General features: G+C 38.8%; 1 protein-coding gene across 4 annotated transcripts in view; it reads right to left on the reverse strand.

Moving 5' to 3' along the window:
• The window catches only part of LOC135734657 (uncharacterized), a 62611-nt gene that overhangs the window by 23260 nt on the left and 12647 nt on the right, over nt 1–26704 (reverse strand). For 3 of the 4 annotated variants that reach the window (XM_073815876.1, XM_065253531.2, XM_065253533.2), the window contains 26 exons: nt 26062–26489; nt 25487–25615; nt 23687–23884; nt 22539–22679; nt 22180–22440; nt 20444–20627; nt 18845–19011; nt 18639–18758; nt 18247–18422; nt 16580–16749; nt 15944–16168; nt 15668–15774; nt 14627–14824; nt 12946–13069; nt 11591–11789; nt 11287–11434; nt 11025–11199; nt 10683–10860; nt 8310–8436; nt 8112–8231; nt 7217–7358; nt 7013–7125; nt 6662–6815; nt 5305–5553; nt 3370–3564; nt 2656–2834 (listed from right to left, as the gene is read on the reverse strand). In XM_073815876.1, coding sequence (XP_073671977.1) covers nt 2656–2834; nt 3370–3564; nt 5305–5553; nt 6662–6815; nt 7013–7125; nt 7217–7358; nt 8112–8231; nt 8310–8436; nt 10683–10860; nt 11025–11199; nt 11287–11434; nt 11591–11789; nt 12946–13069; nt 14627–14824; nt 15668–15774; nt 15944–16168; nt 16580–16749; nt 18247–18422; nt 18639–18758; nt 18845–19011; nt 20444–20627; nt 22180–22440; nt 22539–22679; nt 23687–23884; nt 25487–25615; nt 26062–26489 — 4607 coding nt within the window. The remainder of the gene's footprint in view (nt 1–2655; nt 2835–3369; nt 3565–5304; nt 5554–6661; nt 6816–7012; nt 7126–7216; nt 7359–8111; nt 8232–8309; nt 8437–10682; nt 10861–11024; nt 11200–11286; nt 11435–11590; nt 11790–12945; nt 13070–14626; nt 14825–15667; nt 15775–15943; nt 16169–16579; nt 16750–18246; nt 18423–18638; nt 18759–18844; nt 19012–20443; nt 20628–22179; nt 22441–22538; nt 22680–23686; nt 23885–25486; nt 25616–26061; nt 26490–26704) is intronic. The other variant, XM_065253532.2, reaches the window with a different exon arrangement.

Genomic DNA, 26704 nt, shown 5'->3' on the forward strand with positions numbered 1-26704 from the left:
TAAAGTTACATAATAAGGTCAAAGCCACAAGAACTGATAAGAAATCTACTTTAAAATGCAGTAAAAAAATTTAACAACCTGTTACAATAATGTGTTACAATAGCTGTGTCCCAACTCGAAGGCTACATTTTAAGACCGATTGCGTCAAAGCAACGCGACTGAAGGTCAGTAAGGCCATCCCAATTCAAAGGATGAAACCTCAAAATGCGTCCTTATTTCTCCACGCTGCGTCCTTCAAAGACTGTATGCTCGCTTCTGGGGTTGCATCCTTAGAAGGTCATAGATTTGAATTAGGACACAGCTATTGTCTCATTACAAAGTTAACCACTGGAGTCTCAAGCACTCATAAAAAGGGTCTAATCTTCAGAAGCTTTACTACGAAGCTTTATGTGACAAATTTGATAATTTTCACCAAATCTCATCTATACCTCTCTATCAATGTAAAAAATGGCACTACTTGATGCATTGCATCAGGTTTGGCATCACTGAAGCCACATACCAATGCTTCTCCAATATCACATGGTTAACACAAGAAGCCAAGTTTGCAATATATATGGACAACTTTACAGTACTTTTGTTGAGAGCAGCATAAATCACCATCTACTTTCACCATCTAATTTCAGTGCTTGTAAAGGAGCAGCTCAGAAATTCTGCCTAACATGTATCCACTTGTTCAACCAATCTCAAATGCCATAGGGAAATAAAAAAAACACAAACAACAACAACAACAAAATCACACTAATATACACTTGTATTACCAAAAACACCCAATCCTAATTTTTATGTCCATAACAAAATCCGAGATGATCAGACATGGACATGGATTTTTTTATGAATTATTAATATATATATTGCTGTCTGTGACAGAGGCATCATGCCCATTCAAACTGAGGGGGCACGGGTGCCCCTACAAAAAAAAAAAAAACTGGTGCAAGAAGCCCCTGGTCTTTAATTTCGTGAGCCTGGAGACTGCTGTGTACACTGTGAGTTTATACAATTTGCTTAATTGTGTGATATGAATAAAAAGTGCTCATAAATGCCCGTTTATCCTCTATAATATCCTCTATTGAAACGAGTGAATGCTTGGACCCGGACACAGTATTCCTTACATCACGACTTAAAGGGGACATTTCACAAGACTTTTTTAAGATGTCAAATAAGCCTTTGGTTTCCCCAAAGTATGTATGTGAAGTTTTAGCTCAAAATACCATATAGATCATTTATTGTAACATGTTGAAATTGCCACTTTGTAGGTGTGAGCAAAAATGTGCCGTTTTTGGGTGTGTCCTTTAAAATGTAAATGCGCTGATATCTGCACTAATGGCAGTGCTGTGGTTGGATTGTGCAGAATTAGGGGCGGTATTATCCCCTTCTGACTTCACAAAGAGGGCCAAATGTCAATTATTTATTTTTTCACATGCTTGCAGAGAATGGTTTACCAAAACTAAGTTACTGGTTTGATCTTTTTCACATTTTCTAGGTTGATAAAAGCACTGGGGACCCAATTAAAGCACTTAACCCTTTAGGCGCCAGAGGTTTTTTCTTAACTGTGCATTCACACCAGCCGCGGAAGAGGCGGCAAGCGCGGATGATTTACATGTTAAGTCAATGCAAACACGCGATTAGGCATCCTGCGGCGCGGTACACGCGGTAGCCGCGGCGCGGATGTCATGGATAATGGCTCCTCTGCCCCGTGTAACACCGCCTCTGCTCCTGCTACGAGCCGCATGGCCAGATCTGCCTCGCATGCGCCCTGAGTGGAGAGAATTTGCACAGCTGGGACTATTGCCTTTACTGTCGCCGTGATTGTGATGAGGTGCACGGGACGGAGCACTGGAAGTCGGACGCTCGCCCGACAGACTCCCAGGGCCCGCTCGGGAAGACGCAGCTCGCTCTACATTGCTTGCACGGTAAAAAGACTGGACGCGCATATTACCTGCAGCCTCATTCCCCACACCTGTAACACGCCTGCTAACCCGATGAATTCTCCGACCCCGTGTAACATTCCCACCACTGACATTGGGCAAAGGATTCATCATGTGCTTGGTGTATAGCTACACTTTCACTTTGCCAGCTGCACGATTGCAAAGCAGGGGCGCGTCTGAATCGTGGTCAATAAATGAATCACCAGCATCTTCTGAAGGCAGATATTCCCCTTTCAGAATCATTGTCAGCGAATATAAGACCCAACACTTCATTGCAGGTAAGCTTTTTTGATGCCATTACATGATCATGTATTGAAAAAACTCGCTGAGGTTATCGCTCTGATAAAATGACTCACTTGCACACTAGCTATGCTGTTGCGCACTTCAATGCGCACTTGCTCTAAGAGTTTGTTTAGAAGCATGATGTCCGGTATAAAGTATGACATGTCTGCCATCTAGTGGAGGGGGCGGATGAACGAAATTTGACACCCTATGTGACAAAATCGGCAGTTACATTCAGTGACGCATCTTGTCGACAAAAGTCGACCGTGGCGCCTAGAGGGTTAAACATGAAAAAAGTCTGATTTTTTAAAGAAATGTCCCCTTTAACAAATGGACCTTCTTGTAATTTTTATAAGTGCACTGTAAACTTTGGATAGGGATGCAAGTCAAAGAGATATCTGAAGACAAATGATCAGTTTCTAAGATAATAAAGCACATGGTCTCTAACCTCCCAGGCCTTGGTCCGCAGAATAGGATAGATGTGCTTGTTTAGAACCTCCTGAGGTTCAAGTTCATGGACATTGAGTTTTCGGAGCAGCTCCCGAACCTGTGAGTTCCCCAGTTCATCCAGACACACCAGCAGCTGCGGCTCCACAATACTCAGGTCTTGGTAGAGAGCGTTCAGATCTAGAGGGCCAAATAAACACAGATGCATAAGTGCACACGAGCGACTGTGTGACCCACTTTCTGTGGTGCCCGCTGTGGCTGTTCGGGCTCAAATGCTGATGTTTAATTCATCACCACCCTGCTTTTAGCAGATGCGTCTGACAGAAAAAAATCCTGGACTTTTAATATTAAACTGGAATGCAGATTATCATCACCTTGTGCGAGGACAAGGCTATTATGACTTTCCTGATAGCAGCAAAAGACGAACAGGTCTTCAAATATGATTGGAGGTAAATATATGCATTTCTTATCCATCATCTGGGTTTTATTAATAAAACCTCATTCCCTTTTTCATCTCCATTGACGCAAGTACTGACTCACTCTCTCTCTTCTGTGAGTCACTACTTTTATGATTCAGGAAATAAAATGAAGATCATTCATTTTGCAGACAGTTCTACAGAACTGTGTCTGCACAAGAGGACAGCTGTAAGCCGTGTGAGAAAACAATCTCTGACTATTCATGAGCTGATGGGAGTGAGATGCATTGATGAGTTACCTTTCTGAGCTTGCGTCACATCACTGAGAGGGAAAAACACTCCCTCCGAACTTAGAGAAACCACATTGCCGTTGGCAAGAGGGATCATGGGAACGTCTTTAAGAGACTGGAGCAGGGCGTCTATATCGCCATACTCCAAATCCAGTGCACGGAAGTTACACACTAACAGCTTGGCGAGCTTCTTCAGGTCTTGTTCTGAAAAGAGAACAATGGGTTATGAAAACAAGGTGTGATTACTTTATAATCTATTTAATGCATAAATACTGTATTGCGTTCTGACTGTAAACTTAACAACTAGACTTCTTCAAAGGCTACTAAAAATTATTTTGGTCCCTGCTTCATTCATATTCTCATATTTGTGTAATTTAATATGTAAATTGGCATCCACATTGTGATTCAAGATCTTTATTGTAATCAAATTGCTACACTGAAATTCTAATTTTGTCCACTTAAAAAAAAAGATAAAGACAACAAAAATATTAAAGAATACATAATAAAAACAAACCATAACAAACAAAACAATTTTACAATAAAAACACAAATGGAAAAACTGTGGCGATTCCATTAGCTTAGTCAACAAATTCACGTGTATTGCCTTGCCCACGGGGAGGCTTATACAACAACCGTATTTACAACACTTGCAATAGACAATTGCGCTTATCTACCACAAGGGGAAACTGTGAGCCATAGTCACATATTGTTGCTTTAAAGCGATAAGTTTCATGTATGCGTGATTTTTCTGCTTTCCCACAAAAATATTTTTGTCTCTTCTGACTAGGTGGACCAGTCGTCAATCTGTCAGCATTACATTTGTATTAACAGTATGTAGCTGGGTGACGTACAACCCTAGTCGTTCATTGTTTAACGTAGTGAAGCCGCTGACTCTTTGATCGCCCACTGGTGGCTGGCTGCAGTACAAGTCATAAACCCCGCCCTCTCCATTCAAACAAATGGGACTCTGCTCTAAATAAAAAAAAAATTTCACTTCCAATAAAAGTTTCCAAAAGATGGTTTTGGTCCTTTCAAGTAGTTGTTATCAAGCTAATATATGTTCAAGTGTTCATTTTTGTGATAAGTTTCGTTTTAGCTAGCAATTCGATGCTATAGAAATGGGGCGTGTCGTTATGATTGTTGTGGTTGAATTTGTAGCGCGAACGTTTGGGCGGACGTTTGATACCTCGTCTCCGCCTCAGGCTCCACGGATGATTCCTTCTGCACATGCCTTGGCTCCAAACTGAGGTTTTTATGTAACATGGCGGCAACCTTGATTGGACATTTTTGGATTCAATTCATTACAATGGAGGGAGCCGACATTGCGTCGTCCATCTTTATTTTACAGTCTATGCTACGAACCAATGAGAGTACACTTCAGAGGGTATAAGAGCTCTGAGCGGGATGCATCATCCAGCGGTACCGGCATCCCTGCAGACGCAGGTTTTGTGAATGAGCAGATAATGGTCTTCCTGTCGACTTTCTCCGCTATACATGGCGGAGTTTGCAACAGTTCAGATGAATCCCTCTTGGTTACATGTACGCCTTCACCTAATTTAATGGGGCGATTGTAAATCTTTTAAGATGAGTGCACTGCACTGCTGCCTTGCCCGGGTCTCATTCCTTCCAGTTTGGTAGTTGGAGTGGGTGTTCATTTATTTGCGACCTCTGCATATATTTGGTGCTTAATTACTGCATGCATAAAGTGCAGTGTTTAAAATGTCAATGCTTTTATGTGTATGACTCCATTTTAGTTAGGTCAAGTCAGTATGTGCAGTGTGTCTCATGTGCAGTAACTTTGATAGGTAATGTTCACTTGCATTCTTAATACAGTACATGAATATGTTCTTTAAAGAAAGGTTTGAGAGTTTAACATTAATAATTTAATAAAGCTCTTAGCTTCTAATAGGACAAAAACAGTGTAGGAGGTTTGTACTTCCATACCTGATTTAAGGTCACCATGTTGCACCAGCTCTTTGGCCATTGCGCAGGTGACAGTGATGATTTCTGTGGCTCTGAGGCGATGGACGCCCAGCGCAGTTAGAAGAGAGCTGGAAAGGCTTGACTGTAGAGCAGGATGCAGATATGAGAGACTCAGGCTTTTACACAGATCCATGCCTCCAATGACATCCTGAATCAAGCGGTCCTGACACACGGCAAGCTGAGACGGCTGTTTGAACTCCACTCTGCCCTCTGTAAGAGATTCATATCAGTACCGGTAAGTTTGAAAAACTGCTCTCCTTTATCGCACTGAAACTGAAATATTTTTTTAGGTGGAGCCTTTAGGGTGTTAAATATTAATACTGGAAAGTAACTTGGAGCTCATAAGCACTACATAGTGTGTTATGGCACTTTTCCATTGCGTAGCAGTAGCACCCCATGGGTCAGGTCGTGTCAGCTCACCTTACTTTGGCTTGGTTAGCTTTTCCATTGAGTTTAGTATCACTTCAGAGTGGTAGGGATTATAGGCGTGTCATTATATTTGCACTGCCTACTGCTGTGATGTCACGATTGTGCTGCAAATTAGGCCGATTAATAGGCAGGGCAGCTAAGCATTGTTATATCACACATGATGCCACCTCTTGCTGCAAGCAGATCTCTCCTTGTGGCTTTGTGTCAGACTGCAGCTATGCCTTGTTCACAAACAGCTTTAGTAAACAATGGCTGGATCGCGCAAATTAAGCAGCCTGTACAACAGTACGTCTTATCTAGCGAAACAATTGTCATTTTCGACAAAAAGAAAAAAAATATGCACTTTAAAAACAACTTATTAAGTATTTACATAAGCACGTCGAAAAGGTCACATGTCAAATATGTGAAACGCACAGTTGCGTACCAATAAACTGACACAAAGACATTAATTAGTATCATTTCACATCGGAACGTCTGAACGGTCTTTCTCCACACTTGTAAACACTGGAGCGATAGTTTCTCATGCATCATGTGTGACCTTTTGATGTGATTAAGTCAGGTTGCGCTGGCATATCACACAGCTATTGCAAGATGAGAAGTTGTGGTTTAAAAGTGTCATTTTTCTTGTTGAAAATGACAATTATTTTGCCTCGTTTGGGATGTAAAGCTGTGTAAAAACTGCATTGAAACTGTAAACTGTTGAGCTCCAATAAAGACTATTAAAATGGCAAAAAACCTGGAATATTTTCCTCAAAAAAAACAAAAAAAATTTGTTCAACTGAATCAATTTAGATTACATGGGGGTGAGTAAATTATAATAATTAATTTTTTTATGACAGTGGAGTATTCCTTTAAAGGTTATGGTTGTAACACAGATATCATCACTTACCATTGTCCTCTTTTGCTGGAAGACATGCTTTGCCCTTTAGTAGCTGTATGATGTGATTGGCCACTGGGTTAAAGAAGTCCAGGATCTCACTTGGCTGAGGGATAAACTGCAGGAAGTAACACAATCCTCCCATTCCAGTGAACTCTGGGTGTTGCTGTGGGATCATTAAAAAAGCCAACTCCATATCACCTTAAATATATCCTTAAACGCTATTAAATCACTGTAACTGTTAAAATAAGAGTTAAAATACAAAAACTAAATCTAATTTTGTGCTAGACAGGCTTTATTGAGCACTGCACCATTTCCCCATTCTTTCTGTAATCTCTCAATTGCATTCCACTATTTTCTTACACTAAAGACATCCATGGCATGCACAAACAGCTGTGGAATCTCTGATCGGAGCCACTGATTCCAAGAACTGTCTCTGTCCACATCCTCTCTGGAGGACGGAATGTCGAAATCCCCTACAATATGGAAAAGAACACTTAAAGTGACATTTAATCCCATGACATCATCAGCTCCAGAAATAACTAGGAGTCATATACAATCCCAAACCTTGAATGATGAAACGGAAACCAAAGCTGCGAAGTGGAAGAAATGCGAAGACAGGCTGTTTCTGAGGTTTCACATCACAGGAAGACACATCGCTGAGCTGGAACGCCAGAGCCAATTCAGTCGACTCTACATCATCTTTAATCTGTAAAAAACACAGATCAACACGCTCAAAATCACCACATCCATACCTTAAAATCACTGGTAAAACTAATAGAATTAGCACACACAAAGTCAAAAACATTTCTATAGGAAAAATATGTTTTAACTTTTTTCTTTTTTTAATGTTTGAGACCTACAGTAATGCAAGAATTTAATATAATGTTACACATCAGATATTTTTCCCAACAGTTAATGACACTTAAGACATAACAGATTATATCTGCGTGAATTCGTCAGAATTTTTTTTAAAACTGTAATTCTGTAATACTGTAATTCTGTGTATGTATCGGGCGCTCGCAGAAAGTCTCTTAAGATCCAGAGCACATAAAATACAAACTTTTACTGCAGAAACTCAAGACAAAACAAACAACTTCACCGCACTTTCTTAATACGGTTTCTTGCATGAAGTTTGAATGAGACAAGAATGTAAAACACTTTTAGTCTCAGGGATATAAAAAGCAGCAGAACATTTACGTAACACCCTGAGCATAAACATTGTGTTAAAAGCAGAGACTTGTGGGACGCAATGTCAAGGGAAAGGAACAGAGGCCAATTAGGGGAAGGTGAATCTGGTACAGGGTTAAAGTAAACAACAGTCACGTTTTACCCTTAAGGCCGTGACACAAACTGACATTAAAGGACTAGCGGCATCAAAAGCTGACTGTTTCTGGTACAAAATGTCACAAAGCAAAAAACAGCTTAGTGCTTGCATGTGTGTGAAAGAACCATAACTTGCCTTTTTAGGGTAAAGCATTTTCTTGACCACTAGCCAACGCTCCACACCACCCGTATGCGCTACCTCCAGAATATTATGGCTCAAATCTCGTCGGGTCATCGCCACTGAATGCTTCTCCATCTTTCAAAAATAAAAATAAAACATCATGCGTATTTTGTTCTAACTTTGGTGGGAGCTGCATGAGGGCACATTCATTACCTCATTGACAATGGTGAGGGAACGAAGGCGATGGAGGAAAAGAAGAAGAGAGGGATGCACATCATGGAAAAGATTTTTTGTCTGGTGACTCTCTGATCGAAGAGGGAGGTGGATCTTTGTGGACCACCTGCAATTAAATACAGATCCCACAGAGATGTTTTATAATTATATGCAAACATTCACTGTAATACAAAAGCTAGATTTTCATAAGAAATAATACATGATGCTTGTTCATGCAAAACAATACCAGAGTGTTATGGGTGATTGCCAGTGCATTGCTAAGCTATGTGTTTTGTAATGTGCTCCTGTGATGCTATATGGTTGTTAAGTTGTTCTGGGTGATTGCTTAATGGCTAAACAGAGCCTCCAGGAGTCTGCCCTTTAATAAGTCTACAGAACATTTATTATTTACTGGGTAAAAATACTAATCTGGTTGTTACAGCACAACACAATGCACAAGTATCTGAGGAGCTCAGATGCAAAAGCTGCAAAACGCCACTTCAGTCAAAAATGAGATAATAATATGAGCTGAATGCTCTTGGCACATATTATACATTCATCAAATGCATTCAATTCAAATCTGCTTAATCCTGGCCTCAAGCAAATCAGAAAAGAAAACAGAAAAATCCATTAAGATTCTGATGAAAAATGCTCAAGAAAACATGTCAGACGCAGTTAAGAGGGTTTAGCATCTGAGCTCTTTATTTATTTCAGAAGCCCAAACAAGGTTAGCTTATCTTAGCATTTTGTGAATTATGTTAAAGTCGCCATGAAACGGAAGTAGCGATTGCCTTATTTTCCCCGTGGTGACGTATATACGAATGAAACGGCTTTTGAGATGAAATAAGGCAGGGCTGGATTTGAATTTGTCCATCGAGATCTGATTGGATCGTTTGAAGTTGGGTCGTGTTGCTAATTGCTAATCACTGCGATCTTCTCCCGGACCCCGCCCACCTGCCATACTTTTGACCGGAAGTGAAGAGAGATCGTTTTGAGGAGGGGAGGAGATTTGCATTTTTGATTAAAGATTATGAGCACACACGAATTTTAAAAAAATAATGAAGCTCACAGATAAGTCATTTGTTAATAATACCACAATATTAAAAATACATATATAGTTTTTCATTTCAATTTCATTGCGACTTTAACTCTTTCGCCACCAATGACGAGATATCTTGTCAATTAAGGGAAAACGCTTCACTGCCAAAGACAATTTTTTAACCCATATTTCCGTTATTATCCACTAGGTGGCGCTCTTACCCAACTTATAAACACTGAAGAATCCACTGATCCAAAAACAGTAAAAACAGTGTATTTTGATCATTGCTCTGAATCTAATCAATAACAAAAGTCCTTTACAAAAATGCTATTATTTTAGCTTTTGCTATTTTTTTATTTTTGATGAAACCACCCCATATTTGAGAAGTGATATAATATGAGAAAATAAAAGATAGGATGAAACGTTTGACGGTCTGTTCTTTCATTTGATATGCTTATATATTTAAAGAAGAACATTTTCTGGAAAGAATTAAACTTTTGTGAAAATCATAAAAAAAATGCTGCCGCTGACTGGCAACTTTTTAAAAAACGCTGGCAGGAAAAAAGATAATAGCTTTTCATTTAATGGTTCACTGTAGCGTGGCTACAATATTAAAGACGTAACATTTTAATTTTGTAGGTATGTGGTGCTGGGGAAGAACTTAATGATGTTGCTTCATTGCTGTTCACGATATGATTGAAATTTTCTTTTGTATAAAAGTATTATACAATTTAAATGCAAATTCTGTCATCATTTTCTCACTCTTATGTTGTTACAAACCTGTATGAATTGAGGTATGTTTGAAACCAAACTGATCATGAGCCCCACTTCCATAATAGGAAAAATGAATAATATTGAAGTTAAGGCGGCTCATGTTTTTTACAAACATTCCTCAAAATATTTTTTTCTGTTCAACAGAACAAAGAAATTCATATACAGGTTTATAACAACATGAAAGGGAGAAAATGATGGCAAGCATTTTTGGGTGAACTATCCTTTTAAGCGCCATTTCCATGTAAGATGGCAAAGCATGTCATGTTAATATGATGGCTGTTATTTATAATATGAATTCACTAAATGTTTGAAAGTCAAAGAAAAAAAAATATTTTATTAGATTATAATCTATTTATGAGAACAAATTAAATGTGCAATATTAATATATATTCTATTTTTTATAATATATATTTAATAATTTCCCAGTGTTTTTTTCTTTGTCTTATTTGTAAAGCTGCTTTGATGCAAAAACGCTATATAAAGAAATGTGACTTTACTGTGTCACCACTAACAATATTGAATTTAACAAAAGTTTTTTCTATATAAATCTTATATTTTACCTTTTCTCTGCAATCTCCTTGGCAACAGAGCTCACAGGTCTTTCCCGGTCAACCCAGTGAGGCAGAATGTATCCCATGGGGCCGCTGGTCTTGTCGAATTTAATGTGGAAGCCATTGGAGTGGATCTCAGGATAGTCAGTGACTTTGAAAACCGATTTAAAGCCAATGCCCTTTTGCCCTGCATCACACACAAAAAAAGAGGTATTTGTAAAACAAGATGTAGGAGCATGGAGACAAAACTATAAAAAAATCCTGATTCATTAATAACGTAAAACATTTTACCACACGCACAGTACAATAAAAACAATACATGAGAACCAAAAAAGGCTTGTTTTTAAGTACCGATGTAGCCATATTTATGTTTTCCTTTCGTGCTCCTGCCGACATCACAGATGGCACGAATGTTTTTCTCCTCGAACCCACATTCGTTGTTCAAGATGGTGATGCAGTCTTTCTCCACCACAAAGGTCAGAGCTGGCTGCTCTCCTCCATTAGGATAGTTGTTATCATCAGCATTCTGCACACAAAGTCAATTTATTTTATAAAAGCTATTACAATTTCTATTAGTCAGAAGTGATGCGCTACTTTAAAAAATTTGATTGACCTGTATGAGCTCAAGGACGAAGTGGGTGTCTTTGCTATAGAGCTCAGTTGAGAGACGTTCCAGGCTTCTTCCCAGTCTTGCCTGCTGCTTTCTCATTAAGTTCTGACCCTCCTCATTGAGCTCGACACCGATGCCAAACTCAGTTTTCCTACAAAAAATGGGGGCAGCAGTGGGGACAGCATTAGTACTGATCATAACTTCATTAAAACTGTTTTAAGCCTTATTAAAAAGACATTAATGCATAAATCTATTTAGCTTGGAATAAAGCATGTGCAGACTGTAGCTAGTGAAGAGTAAAATAAACCTGATGTCCTCTATGATGGCTTTGTGCTCATTGCCATCTGAATCTTCCTCTGGTTGATCTGAAGATTTCTGATCTTCAGCCTGAACTTCTCTGTCTGGGTCTTCTTCCTCCACACTGCTGTCTGTGATATCACCAACCTCAGAGACCAGTTCAAACATCTGCTCATCATCATCATCATCATCATCACCACCTCCTTGGTCTGAATTAAAAGAAGCATGGAAATGCATTAAAGGCGCCATATCATAGACTGTAAAATATGGACGAAGTGTCTGTGACGTCACCCATAAGTTGTGAAGGGCTTTTTAAAGCCAATAGTTGGCAGAGGCTGCCATCACCATCTTGGCAGCACATCACCACGCATAATTAAGCAGAACTTTAAGGCTTAATATAATTTAAACGGATGAGTTACAAAAAAAATTAACTCCCTCACAGTTTATTTTCTGTAAGTTGGGCATTTTAACAGGCAAGCAACCAATAAGAGACTATCAAAACTGGGAATTCCTTCCACTGTTTAAAAAGCATCCAAAGGTGAAACCTTAAGAAGGTGCTTGATAAATGCAGTGGCTACACTGAACATGCAACAAAATAATATATCTTTTTTTCTCACAACATCATTCATTGAGTTAGATTTGTATCATTCGATAGTTTTGATTTATTCGCAAATAAATCAGCCAAAGGAGTAAGGATTCCCCAGATGAGCTTTGGTTCCTCCCAATGTTTCTTCCTGATCTGCTTAATATCTTGGCACTCTCGCCTTTGGCTCACTAAAGGTAAGGCACTAATCTTTCTAGACCTGCTTTAAACAATACAAATTATGCAAAGTGCTATACATATAACTTATATAATTAAAAAGCTGAATTGATGTAATACACCTTTTATTAAAAGGGACACGCTGCTTTAAAAAAAAATATATGCTAATTTTCCAGCTGTCCTAGAGTTAAACAATTGAGTTTTACCGTTCTGGAATCCATTCAGCCAATCTCCCGGTCAAGTGGTACCACTTATAGAATAGCTTAGAATAATTCGATTGAATCTGATTAGACCATTAGCATCGCACTTGAAAATAACCAATGATATAATGCAACTTTTCATTTTACATCGTTCTTAGTACACAATGTAACTACAGAGGAGTCAAGTTTTAAATATCGAAACTCCTTTGTTATTTTTGAACGCAATGCTAATGGTATAATCAGATTCAATGAATTTTGCTAAACTATGCTAAAAGTGGTACCACCAGATCCGGAGATCATCTGAATGGATTCCAAAACGGTAAAACTCAATTGTTTAACTCTAGGAGAGCAGGAAAATAAGCCTGTTTTAAAAAAAAAAATCTCAAATAATGATGCAAAGTTCACCGTGCTGATTGGCTCCTCTGTGGCTGCTAGAGGAAGTGCTTAGCACAGTTTCCTCTTCATTGTCCACCAAATTCAGGCTTAATACAGATGACATGTCACTCATTGAATCCTCCACCACAGACTGCTGGGAATAAAAAATGTGCCACAATTCAACAATAGCTCAAACATCAGGTACATTATACAGTGTTTCCCATATTTATAATTAACATGCAAAAATATGAACAAATTTTCAACTCATTTACAAGAGAACATGTCACACGCACTTAGAGGGTCTTGCATTTGATCTGCATTAACACGCATTGGTCTAATTCATTGCCCTAACATGTTTATGCTGCAGTTAACCTGTAGTTATCATACTGTATAACTTCTACATTAAATGTGACTGTAAGCGCCATCTATGCTAATATCAGCTTGTTTTGTCTCTATGTCTCAACCAACTTGAGTTTGGCCCAACATTCATTCCAGCTGCGGCTCAACCAGATGCTCCTCCTCATGCCACCTATTGACTACAGCGGTAGCCTGCATTAGCTAGAAGCAATGGAAATATGAGACAGACTTTTTTAATGTTATGATCCTGCACAGACATTAATCTTCATCTAGTTGCAGCAGTCTTATATTAATATGCTAGATGAGAACCGACCCTCGCGGTTGGGTCTGGTTTCTCATTTTTTTCCATTATACAGCAATTGATTTTTGGTTTCTTGCCGCTGTCACTGTAGGGTTAGGTTTAATGTTTGTTTGTTTTTTACTTTGCTTATATTGCTTTTAATACAACATTCCGAATGGAATAAAGACAGTATTTTTTCTCAGTATCATGTATATAATAATTCTTGTTTTATTTTATTTCCTCTTTTTGGTTCATTTCAATGTAAGCTGGACTGGCATGTCTGATTTACTATGGTTGTTTTCAGTAGTAGATAACCCAGGAAACCAAAACATTTGTTATTTTTTTGACGAGTTATTTGTTCAAGAGTTCAGTTTAGCAACTAGTCAGACCATTAAAAAAATTGAAACAGGAAGTAAAGTTCTGACCAGACGCTTAACCGCGACAACGCACGGAAACCGTCTATACAAGGCAATATTTCCAAACCAACCAGACTTTGTTAATACAAGTCACATGCGAGTAAACTCTCCTTAAATTGGTCAGAGTGCATCTGTTTATTTTCTGTGATTCTGCTCAAAGTTGTCCGTCAGGATTGACAGTCAGCAGCTTTGTGGGATTATTGTTTTTTTTTTGTAATAATACTTCATTATTGTGAGCAGAAGTCAAAACAAAATTTTTACCATGTACCTATTGCTGAGAAGAGCAATTAGAAGACATTTTATAAGGAAGAGGTGCGCCTTGGTGTGGAATGTCATTGATATGCACACCACAATTCATCACAACAGAGCTATCAGGTATGCTTATGGTTAAAAAAGCAATAAGATGGCTTGTTCGTTGTTCTATTGGGTTGAATTGCTTTCACACTTATACAGATTGCAGTTGGGCCGAGACCACCTCATTCAGGCGGTCTCGGATCAGTTGTTTTGGTGCAAATCTGAGTGCGAATATACATGGAACAATATATAGAGAAATGGCATTGCCATTAGACTACCTTACAATTTGTTTAATGTTTTAGTGACTTGTGCCTCTTGCAATCATATAGGAAACAATGATTTTAATCCAGCAAGAAATTCAAACCTGTATCGGTAAGGGCACTTCAGGAATCACTGGCAGAACAAGTTTGTTGTTGAAGTCAGTTCGCCACTCGGTTATACCGAGCAAGAGTCCCATTTGATGAAGTTTGTTCAGGTAACGTGAATTTGATTGTGCAGCGTCCAGGAGGAGCGTTTTAGATTTGGCCTGACCAAGCACTTTAGAGAGCGGCTCTAAAAACACCTGCAAAATAATGTAAGAGTTAAGTAATAGTATGCATCAAAAACGATAACACCAACATAATCTGCTTTTGCCTATTTTAAATAAGATAAATATACTGTATAATAAATTGATATCCTAGGATTACACACACACACACATAAATATATATAATCGCTAATCATAAACTTTACATCCTCTAGGGCAGGGGTCTCCAAACTTTTTGTGAGCAAGGGCTACCACAATGGATAAAACAATATGGAGGGCTACTTTTTGTTAATACTTTTCTCTGTTAATATGTTTTGTCATTGTTTAAAATGTTATTATACATAAAAAAGACAAGCTAATATAAAAATATTTAAAAAATATAAAAATGAGGCTATTAATAGAATGTGCTTTGGCGGGCACCATGTTGGAGACCCCTGCTCTAGGGTATATACTAACCTCTCTTTGAACTTGGTAAAAATTTTTACATTATAAGGGGAATGAAGAAACAGCACTACAAGCTAATGATCTGACAGAAGAGTGATCTTCTAACCCCCCGAAGAATGTGCCCTGCTAAGTGACACTTGCAAATAGTTGTCATGACAACAACCCAGATATAGCACTTTTTCCCCCTTATGAGAGTGCCTTTGATACCCACCCACCTGCTACCAAGACATCATCTTTGCCAGCATACTTGTCTCCAGCAACAACTTTTTTATAACATCAGAATCATAATGGGAAATTATCTTTGCTTATTAACATTTACCAAAATTTGTATACCCCTGATAAAAGCTGGTGCTTTAAGAATTTTTTAGGGGAATGGGAAGACATAATAATTATTTTGCAACTAAAATCCTAGAAATGGGCAGCACTCCTCCGTACCTGCTGAAGAAGCTCCTTGCAAATTCTTGTAGGCATCAGCGTGATGCATTCTAGCACAAATTTAGCCACAGCGCTGTACAAGTAGCCATCTTCCCCTGGTGTTATATCTGTTTTCAATAAAGAATGCAAACAAGACATTTGCTGTGATTATCATTGGTTATTACACGGCTCTTTTTACAAAGAGCTCAGATTAAAGTGTGAAGGGCAGTGACGTAAGCTAGCAGAGACATGACTGAAGTATTGTGACACTTGCTGTGCGAGAAGAGCACCTCCTACCTTCCTGAGCAACTGCTATATTCAATGCACTCTCCATGTGATTGGCCAGAAGCGCTGTGGGGGTGTTGGGTATCCCATCAGCCACCACAATGGAGACCAAGTGGCCAGCTGTACCAACTGGGTCCAGATCTTGAGCTGCCTTTGAGAAGTGTTTGTCACTCGTATCCGTAGTGACCCTCAGCAGTCGACCAGGAGACACCTCAAGAGCAAGCAGTCTTGTTTTACCTGCAAACATGAAGGTGTGGCTGGTGATACAAAAGCATTTGATTGAGCCAATTTGCACCAAAACTGCACCACAATGGCATCATAAAATAAGTCGAAACCAATTCTGAGCTATATCTTAGGTTGCAGCAGAAGGAAAATTATTAGCAACTACTGACGAAAAGTATCCTATGACTTCAGAATATTTAGAAGTTACATACACTACATTAATTTACAGTTGACCTTTCTCATCATCCCCTCACTACATACTATCACTGTTGACAAACAGTGGCTAAGACATTCGACTTTCTTCCTTGTGTTACACAGAGGCGAGTCATATGGGTATGAATCAACATGAGGATAAACTTACAAAGCAACTAATGAAAAAAAAACATGAAGACATAAGTTTCTAAAGTGTCCACTGACGTGACCCACCACAGTACTTGTCAATGAAGTCTTTTAGAGGACCATGGTTGGGCTGAAACACCAGCTCCCAATGGCTCCATTCCTCCAGGTCCTGTAGCAGGGGGGCAGACAGCAGACTCGCCAGTGCTTGATCACGGCTTACCTCTCCCAGCAAACCCACTGTATCTGGCATACAACTTCTAAGAGCACACACGCACACATTGTATTTAGATTCAATCATTACAAATTTAAGGCTTACAGTTACTCTTACACAAGCTGTATTTTTCTTGCTAGCTTTGAAGTGTCAATGTGTAATTTATATTCTAACCTAATTGCGCATTAATTAATCACTTGTATAAAAGTATGTTTCTAACCTAATGTTTCTTATGAAGCGGCAGATATATTACTTGCTCATATGACGTTTCTTTAATATATGACTTTTTTAGGATGTACTTGTCATGTCGATCTATAATGTCAATCTATATCTGTCTGTGGTTTTCCCATGGAACTAGACTAATTTTAAAGTGCAGCTGGATGTTTTTTTGCTGGTTAAATCAGTCACCTATGTGCCATTCATCAGCTGTCAATCGCAATGTAAGATGGTTTTATTTATAAAAAAAGATTTTATATTCATCATGGGGCTAGTTTTGTTATACAGATCTGGCAACCGTGGGTCTTATATTATGCCATGCAGACTAAGAGAGAACGGAAGGTAAGCAGAAGCTACTCTACGTTACTCTTAAACCTAGGTTACAGTTTTATTTATTTCTGATAAAATGTACATATTATCTGTTTTGGATATTACCCTATTGGCTAATCACTAATTTCTCATGTTGTAAGCATGTTTACTTTTATTAAAATGATATATTTTCTGTGTTTTGATGGCTGAATGACCAGCATCAACGTACAAAACAATAGGTTTAAAGGGACACTCCACCTTTCTTGAAAATAGGTTCATTTTGGAATCCATTCAGCCGATCTCCCAGTCTGGAGGTACCACTTTTAGCATAGCTTAGCATAATTAATGGAATCTGATTAGACCATTAGCATCGCGCTCAAAAATAATGAAAGAGTTTTGATATTTTTCCTATTTAAAACTTGACTGTTCTGTAGTTACATCGTGTACTAAGACAGACAGAAAATTAAAAGTGGCGATTTTCTATGTAGATATGGCTAGGAACTATAATCTCATTCTGGTGTAATAATCAAGGACTTTGCTGCCGTACCATGGCTACCGTACCATTTTAGTTCCCGAAAATAGTCCCCAGCTATTGAGAGTTTTCCGTCATTCTTACTACATGATGTAACTACAGAAGTTGAGTTTTAAATATGAAAAAAAAACTCTTTGGTTATTTTTGAGCAAGATGCTAATGGTCTAATCAGATAAGTAATTGTGCTAAGCTATGCTAAAAGTTGTACCGCTAGACCCAGAGATCGGCTGAATGGATTCCAAAATGGTAAAACTCAATTGTTTAACTTCATAGTTTTTGATAATAATAACAATTATTCTAATAATTAAATAATATCAAAATTTTTCTAATATGTAGAAAACAGATAGAAAATGGATAGATGAAAACATTTGACTGGTAGCATAGCTATTTTTGGCCTGATGTTTTGCGTTGCTTTATAAAGATTTATCAGATTTTAGTGATGAGTGCTTGAGTAAAAGTAAAGTGAAAGGAATGTATTCGCCTCACCCAGAATCAATGGGGAGCAAAGGACACTCGTAGCGTACAACACTGTTGATGTCATCTCCGCTAAGTTCTTTTTGCCGCTGGGTGCAATTTACAAGAAAACTTAAAGGCCCGTGACCAAGCTCCCGGCTGTCCTTTATCCGGTAATGACACCTCAGAGCGGCCTCCACAAATGCCATCTGATTCAAAATAAGAAAGAAGAAACTTTAACAGCATGTCAAGACAATTCCCATGTCTAGTGTAACACTGCGTTTAAAGTCTGCTTGTTATTCTGTGCATGTAAAATGTTTCTGCAAGCAGGAGGCCTTTCAACTGTCACGAAAATATTAATCAGAGACGTGATCTATTTCACTGTGCAAAGACATTTTGACATGTAACATGCATCAAAAACTCACATCTCCCTCGCCACACTGCTTTATGAATTCAAACACATCCTGTCTGCAAGGTCTGAAGCCATACAACCCAGGGTCCTGGTTGTCAATGGAGAGAGCGCCTCCTGCTGTCTCCTGTAAAGTCTGCAGAAGCAATAAAACAAGGAGACTTGTAACAGACAAACCTGATACACCTACAATGAAAATGAGAGGAAAATAGGAACACGTACCTTTTTGTTTTTGACTATGAAATCCAAAAAAGTTCCTTGCTGTAGCTGACTAAAATCTTTGAATTTAAAGTGATCTACGATCTTTTTCTCCAGTGTGCGCAGGTAGGCCAGAGTAATAGTGTTTCTGAAGCTGGAGACACACTCCTCAAAGTAGCTCTTCATCTCAGCTGTGCAAATAACAGTGATGAGAAAACTTGCAAAATGTGCAAAAATGTTAAAGAAATCAAATTATCACTTCTATTACAAATTGCAAATTAACTGCTGAAATGCAAACACTGATCGCCATAATGGTGGTTTGTTGAAATTGAAACTCAATTGTCGGGTCAATTATTTCTCCCTCTACACTAAATTGCAGTGCCGTGGTTGGATTGTGCAGATTAATGCCCCATTCAGACAGCTGGTATTTTTTAATGAGGCATGTCTAAATCTGCTTGTCACAGACAAATGAGTAACGTCCACTCCAGTAACTGACGAGAGAAGGATGACGTGAACTCCAATGCTTTGCTCCCATTGGTAGTCCCTCCTAAAATTCGTTCATCATTTGCATAAAGTTAAACTTTTCTTAACTTTCTCGCGACGCTGGACACGCCCATATGGTCGCCAACGGTCACTTTCGCTCGTGTCCCCGGAAGTCGCCAAGCTTCCATTGAAATGAATGTTATTACGTCGCTCTGCTACTACTGATCATCGGCTGTCTGAATGGGGCGTAAGGGGCGGGATTATTACAATAAGATCCCGCTTCACAAGGGGAACCAAATTTCAATTACCTATTTTTTTGCTTGCATAGAATGGTTTACCAAAACTAAGTAACTGGGTTGATCTTTTTCACATTTTCTATGTTGATAAAAGCACTAGGTAATAATAGCACTTGAACATGGAAAAAGTCGGATTTTCATGATATGTCCCCTTTTAAATGTGTAATATGAATAAGTAGTGTTCATAAACGGCTGTTAAAATAATATCCTCTATTGGAATGAGTGGAGGGTTAGACCTGAAAACAGCATTCCTTACGTCATGACTTATTAAGCCAATAGTTTAACCGGTAGAGCATGGAGCTAGCAACACCAAAGTCATGGGTTCAATTCCCAAAAAATGTACATGCCCACAAAGTATTAGATTTAATGTCACTTTGCAATTTGTTACACTTTACATGATTCTTTCAATTTAAATTTTATCACAACACCGCCCTCTAAAATGCTTGATTCTGATTCAAGACATTTTATGGTACAGGTAGCGTAACGTACAGGTACGTTAGATAAGGAATAATTGACGACGAGCCATTGAATTATTCGAAAATAATGCACACTCAAGGTGGTGATGCATCACGGCGCTAAGTGGAGATCTGCACCTATGAGGTAAATAGCCATGTAATAAGCAGGATAATGTACAGGCAGCATGCTGTTATTGCGGACTAAGTCCCTTCAGTGTGATACAAGACTGATCAGACTGTCAAGGCTTATTTCTACGATAACAACCTGCTGCCTATACATTGTCCCTTACTTAATGTTGGTGTGAAAATATCTTGATATTTGTCTGTGACTTCTGTAAAAAAAAAGGCTTATGTTAAAGTGAAAGAAAAATAAGACAAAATCAGAAAACCTTCAGTGGGAAGAGACCCTGTAGTCCTTTCATCTTTAGCTTTCTTTGCTTCTGCTTTATTCTGAGGTTTCTCTTTAGCTACAAGGTCCTGGGGGGACTCCAAGGAGCCACAGCATATTGCAAGCTGGAATAAGGCTCTTGCTAGCCTGTCTCTTTGTATGCATGACAGGAACGTCTGAACAGTCTGAGGATAAAAATGAAGAAAAGCACAAAGTACAATCAGTTTTTCTTGCTGAACTTTTGAAATGAAGGATTCAAATCAACTAAACAGAGGAGAAGGAGACCAATATGTCTATCATATCCCAATCAGGTGACTTCCATAGCGTGAACTAACAAAGAGGGAAAGATCCATCAAAATATTCCCTGGAGGACAAAAATGACTGTGATGATATAAGCAGTAATTGTTCATATAATGTCAGGGTGGGATTAGAAGATTAGAAGAAACAGAAGTTATTCTGAATGTCGCTCCTTCTCTAGCCTGTCACCTCTGAATCAGTACCTAAAAACACAACTTGTCTAGGACTAGCCTTAAGCTTTGTCTTTGAAAGCATTAAATAAACACTCTTAACGGGTGTTTTCACATATACACTGTTTAGGTCGGCCCAAATGACGTGTTGCTCAGAGTACGGTTCGTTTGGGTCAGTGTGAACACAACAGCCGCACTCGGGTGCGCACTAAACGGCCGCTCCGAAACCGCTCTAAACAGGTGGTCTCGGAGCGGCTGTCGCCGAACTCTGGGGCGACCCACCTGTGGTGTGAACACTGCTGGACTTCGGGCCGTACCAAAACAGGAAGTTCTCCACGTTTGAGCCACTGGGCTTCCGTCATGGCGTGAGCCGGGTGTTATATTGTGGGTTAACAACAAACAAGCCAATCCTGGTCCGATACTGAGATTCGCTGTCTCCTTTACGTTTGAGCTGATGATTTTATAAATGCATAGCTGTCCTCCACACACAAATAGTGACATTACTGGCTTTTTAGCAAACGGCTCCATAAGAAAGGCTTTAATAGAACAGCTACGCAATTTCGCGTTTAAGCAAAGAAACTTCGAAAAGACGTGCATCGTTTATCTCCACATCTTGATAGCTTCGCTCTCCCTGTCAGGCTGGTTGTCGTGGAAACGTGGGGGTGGTCATGAGACGGTAAGAGCTGTCAGAAACCAATGACAGCACTGACCGTTGTCACATGGTGTATGGTGCGGCATTTCGAGTACAGTAAAAAACAAATATGTGAACACGGACCGCACTAACTGAAAAATGATACAATGTATTTTGGTGCGCTCCGAGGCCGCACCACGGTGCGCACCAACATATGTGAAAACACTCAAAGACTCTTATAAGGGGCTTCAATTACACACCCACTCTTGCAGGCCAAACGTGACTTCACAGTAAACAAACATGGCGAACAACGGGCATAAAGAAATGGCATTAATACAATGGACTGCTTTTTGCATTTAGCAAAGTACCCAGGATCATAGTCACCGCCGTCTTTCTCATGCACTGCATGTTGTTCAGGATGTCTTGATTTTAAATGATAAATGAAACTTGTAATGCTGCACCTCTCACTCTGCGTTGGTTACTATTTGATCGTGTCATCAAAAAAATTGGATTGCAAAATTGCAAAAAGCCAAAGAATTTAAGGAATCATTTTTGCTTATAGCACAAAAAAAGGCACAAGCAGTTTTATCCTGTTTAGTACAGTCATTTGCTTGCAAACGAGACAAACCAGAGACTCACCTTAGTCATACTATGACTGAAGATGCCTTCAGAATTGATGAAGACTTCCAGGACAGCATCAGAGGCGGTCAGATTAACATATTTCTTTCTAAGCTCATTGCTGCCTGTCTGTGAGAAGATCACAGGTCCTTGAGCTGGGTCCAGCAGGTTCTTCTTGATCTTAAACAGTTTGGCTTCCACCTCCTCCACTATTTCCTTCTGAATAGTTTCTCTGGCCCTATCCATGCAGATATGCTCAGCAGCTGTTGCCTTATTTAATGTCTAAATACACAGCATTAAAAAGAAAATTCAGAGAAATGTGAAAATTTAACTACCAGAATGGCAAACATCACCCTTATCATTTTTTATAAAATTCTTACCGCAATGGGCAGTCCTAGACTTTGGATCCTGATGCCGAGTTCATATGGCGACTCGCAGCTGTACTGATCGGCAAGGGACTTGAGAAAATCTGCAAGATCAACTCTTTGTGCCCTGCTTTTTCTCCTGAAAATCCGGAGGCTCTACATCAAGCAGAAAGACATTTTTTTTATGTACGAGAACAGTCGAATCCACAATCGAATTTCAAAGCATAAGCTGTGTCCCAATCAAAGGCCAAACCTCCGATCTCTGTCGTAAAGCCAACACTGAAGTGACTTAAACTGTAATTCATGGATTGGCCACTAGAGGTTGGCTCCAAAAGATAGTCAATCCCATAGACCTCCATCTTAAAATGCCCTACTTTACAGCAGAAATAACGGTGTTTACAGTCTGGTATAAAAGGTCTTTTTTGGTCTATAGCTAATTTTGCCCTTCATGCTAATTGTGAGGGGGTGAATATTTTTGTAACCGATCAGTTTAAATTATATTAAGCATTAAAGTTCTGCATAATCAAGAGCGTGGCCACTTGAGTGACAGGCGAACTGTCACTGATGTCACTACCGTTGAGCTAGGCGGGCATGGTTTCAGCACCCAGCAACCTCAGCTTAACCCACGTCCCACCTCTTTACCCATTTTCGGTTATTCACGAGTAATCCATGGTGATGCGATTCCAAGTTGGCAACTGCAGCCCACACCAACTATTGGTTTCAAAAAGCTCTTCACAAACCTATGGGTGACATCATCGCACTAAGTCCATATTATTTACAGTCCATGGTCCCAGTTCAAAGGCTGGTCCATTCTTTCAGCTTGGAAAAAGAATGCATACTGACGTTGCATTTTAAGCAACCTTCGAATTGAGACAGCCTTACTGACTTCAGTCGCACTGCTGTAACGCAATCACTCTTAGAATGCAGCCTTCGAATTGGGAAACAACTATAGTTTATTTGACTCGAACATGTACGTTCAACGTATGTGCATCGCGCCAAAATCCAATGCATCTCCTGAGCTACATACTACACTCTCCTGTATGCATGACGCAAATTCCGTCATCAGAATAGTATGCGTGTGAACTTTGCACTGTACGCGGACCTTCGCGCATGCGTAAAAATTGAACTACACTTCTAGCTTAACTTGTACCATACTCACTCACCCTAAGAATGTCCACAGTTTCAATCTGATGTATGTCATCATCTTTAGTATTTGCATCTATTTTGAACATGCGGTGAATAAGAGGGATCTTGCAGAGAGGGCCCAGGTGAAGCTCTTCAAAACGCTTCTTGTTCTTCAGGTTGGCCAGAGCCTGACTCAGTTCGTAGAGTGTGCACACCGAAGACACCGCTTCCATTGACTGACAAAGAAAATCACAACAACAATCATTATTACCAGGATAAACAGAGTTACATTTTTGTCTTTCAAGTCACCATAAAAAGACTCCACCCATTACAATTTTTTTAGAAATGATTGGATAACAAAAAAATGGGTTTAATATATAACAGTGTATTTAGTAAATACCATTTTTTCCCAGAATATAAGACAACATTGCCCCATTTTCAAAGTGTACCTTTTGGGAAAACTCTTGTCTTTTATAAAGAAAATTCTTAATATTTTTCATAAGTCAAAGGGGACCGGTTTGGTTCCTCACATTCTTCAGTACGTTTTATATGGAATACCATATATAACCTCCAGTTCGTTTTAACACTTTCCTCACCATTGACGAGTTATCTCATCAATTAAGTGAGCAATAATTGACGACAGGCTGTTGAATTGTAAGAAAATAATGCACATCCAAGATGGTAATGCGGCACCACGCGATTATTTTCGAATAATTCAAAGGACCGGAGTCAATTATTCCTCTTATACCACGGTTACCTCAAACATTGCTCTGGTGCCTATTTTTAAGACATTTAACAAGTTAGGTGTGCGGTTTATTGAAAAATATGAAACACCCATGGAACATTTCTCAGCCAATCAAAATAAGGCATTCAACAGCCCCGTGGTATTAGAGAAAACTCTTCCCTGCCAATGACGAGATTTTACAGCAATCCATATTTCCGCTATTATTCAATAGGTGGTGCTCTTATATAACACTTAAGCGCCTACGGATACAAAAGCAGTAAATACTCCTGTGTATTGCTCTGAATCAGATTACTAACAAAAGTCCTTTACAAAAAAATTCAAATATCTGAAAATTATTTCTTTTTGAAGAAACCAACCGATATTTGTGATAAGAAGAGGTGATAAGAATGAAGATAGTATGAATTTATAATAATAATCATTTGCAGATTAAAAGTTTTTGTTTACATAATATATGTGGGTGTCCTGTGTATAATAATTATTTATAAATACAAACACACACATGCATGTATATATCTAAGAAATATTTGCATTTGTATATAAAGTTTTATATTTGTATATAATTTATATTATATATAAATATTTATTATATAAATATATATTTTTCTTTAAATTATACATGCATGTGTATGTATTTATTTATACATAATTATTATACACAGTCCACCCACATATATTATGTAAACAAAAACTTATTTTCTGCAAACGATAAGTTGCGACTAATCGTGAGGCAGCACTAATTTAAACTCATAAAAAATGCTGGCGGGAAAGAGTTCATAACAATTAAACTAGGCTGTCCATTTCATTGTCAAAAAACAGGTAGCCTATTCATAATTCATTAAGAGTAGATGTCTGCCTTACTGTAAACTGTAGTTTATTAGGTTGCTTCAGTCCATGTAAACTTGTTTACCTGTATTTGGTGCCACCTACTAAATTTTTGTGGGTGTACGGTATGATTGACATGTAATAATCTAGACTAGAGCTTGAATATAAGACAACGTTGTTGATTGAGAGGCATTTCCGTGAACAAAATGTTGTCTTATATTCGGGACAATATGGTAAATCTGCTCTAGGATGTCTGTTTAACATCTCTTACCGTGATAAACATGTTGATCTCTTTGATGGTTCGCTGAAGTTCCTTCAATACAGGTAGATGACGAAAAGGATCAATCCTCAATTCATGCAAGGACGACACTTGCGAAAGTAAACATACTCTGTTAATCACCTGAAAAACAGAAGACAATAATAACAAATTATGGCATGATCCAATGCATCTTTAATGGTAATGTGGCAAGGATTTGGGGTATAATGGTTTTTTTGCTTCACGTCAAATGAACAAATCAGAAAACAGGTCTCATCACTTCCACCTGACGAGAAAATGTAAATAATAGATTGTACTGATGTCCATATTAATAAACTTTTTAGGGTATTTAGCTAACCAAGCTCGATGTTTTCATTTGTTGTATTTATTCTGTTTTAATATCAGTGTGCAATAGAAAAGTAATAAAACTTTAAAATATCAATTTGTATATGCAGCTTCTCTGAAGGCATCTTAAGTAAAACTTCTCTATATTTAATGAAGCACACGCTAAAGACCTAAACTGGAAGTGTTGTGACCTGTTTTGCCGAATAGTTTGTTGCGCAAAACCCCCATGTGTACAAAGCACAGACCCTGTCGATATTGACATGCTCTCCTTCGGTTGCAAGGGCTCTTATGACATATTCTGCCAAACTGTTCACATCATCTGGGCTTGTGGCCCCTCTTCGTCGTCCAACACCACTTTTCTCTTCCTGCAAGGCTTCTGCTGCCCTCATGTTGGCACCATGTACCTCCCTCAACTGGCTGTAGAAGGACTCATGGAAAACTGGCCCCTGACCTTCTATCAACTTCTTCTCCTCAGCTTTGGACAGGTTTGAACCAAGAGCAGGGAAATCTATGGTGGACAGATGACTAGGGGTTGTCAGTTGTGAGTTGTGAGTAGGGACAGTCATATTTTGAAATGGCAGCAATGGAGATCCTGTCTTGGATCGGACCACTTGTTCATTTACCCCAATGGGCATAGGTTTTGGTTGTACCATCTTGATATTTTCCGGTGGCTCTACAAGAGGAAAAAAGTTGACAAACACTTTTAAGAATTGAAAACATGCTATTAGGGATGCTCCGATCAGGATACTGATTCAGCTGTGAGGAAAGTTAAAGTTTAAACGGTCAAAACTTTAAAATGCATGCAAAAAATACATTTTTGGCATGAGGATGCAATTGTCCGCGATAGATATGTGTTGTATACGTTGTTTGATGTGGATGTGAAGACAA

Source organism: Paramisgurnus dabryanus, chromosome 1, assembly GCF_030506205.2.
Source record: "Paramisgurnus dabryanus chromosome 1, PD_genome_1.1, whole genome shotgun sequence".
NCBI classification, from domain to species: domain Eukaryota; kingdom Metazoa; phylum Chordata; class Actinopteri; order Cypriniformes; family Cobitidae; genus Paramisgurnus; species Paramisgurnus dabryanus.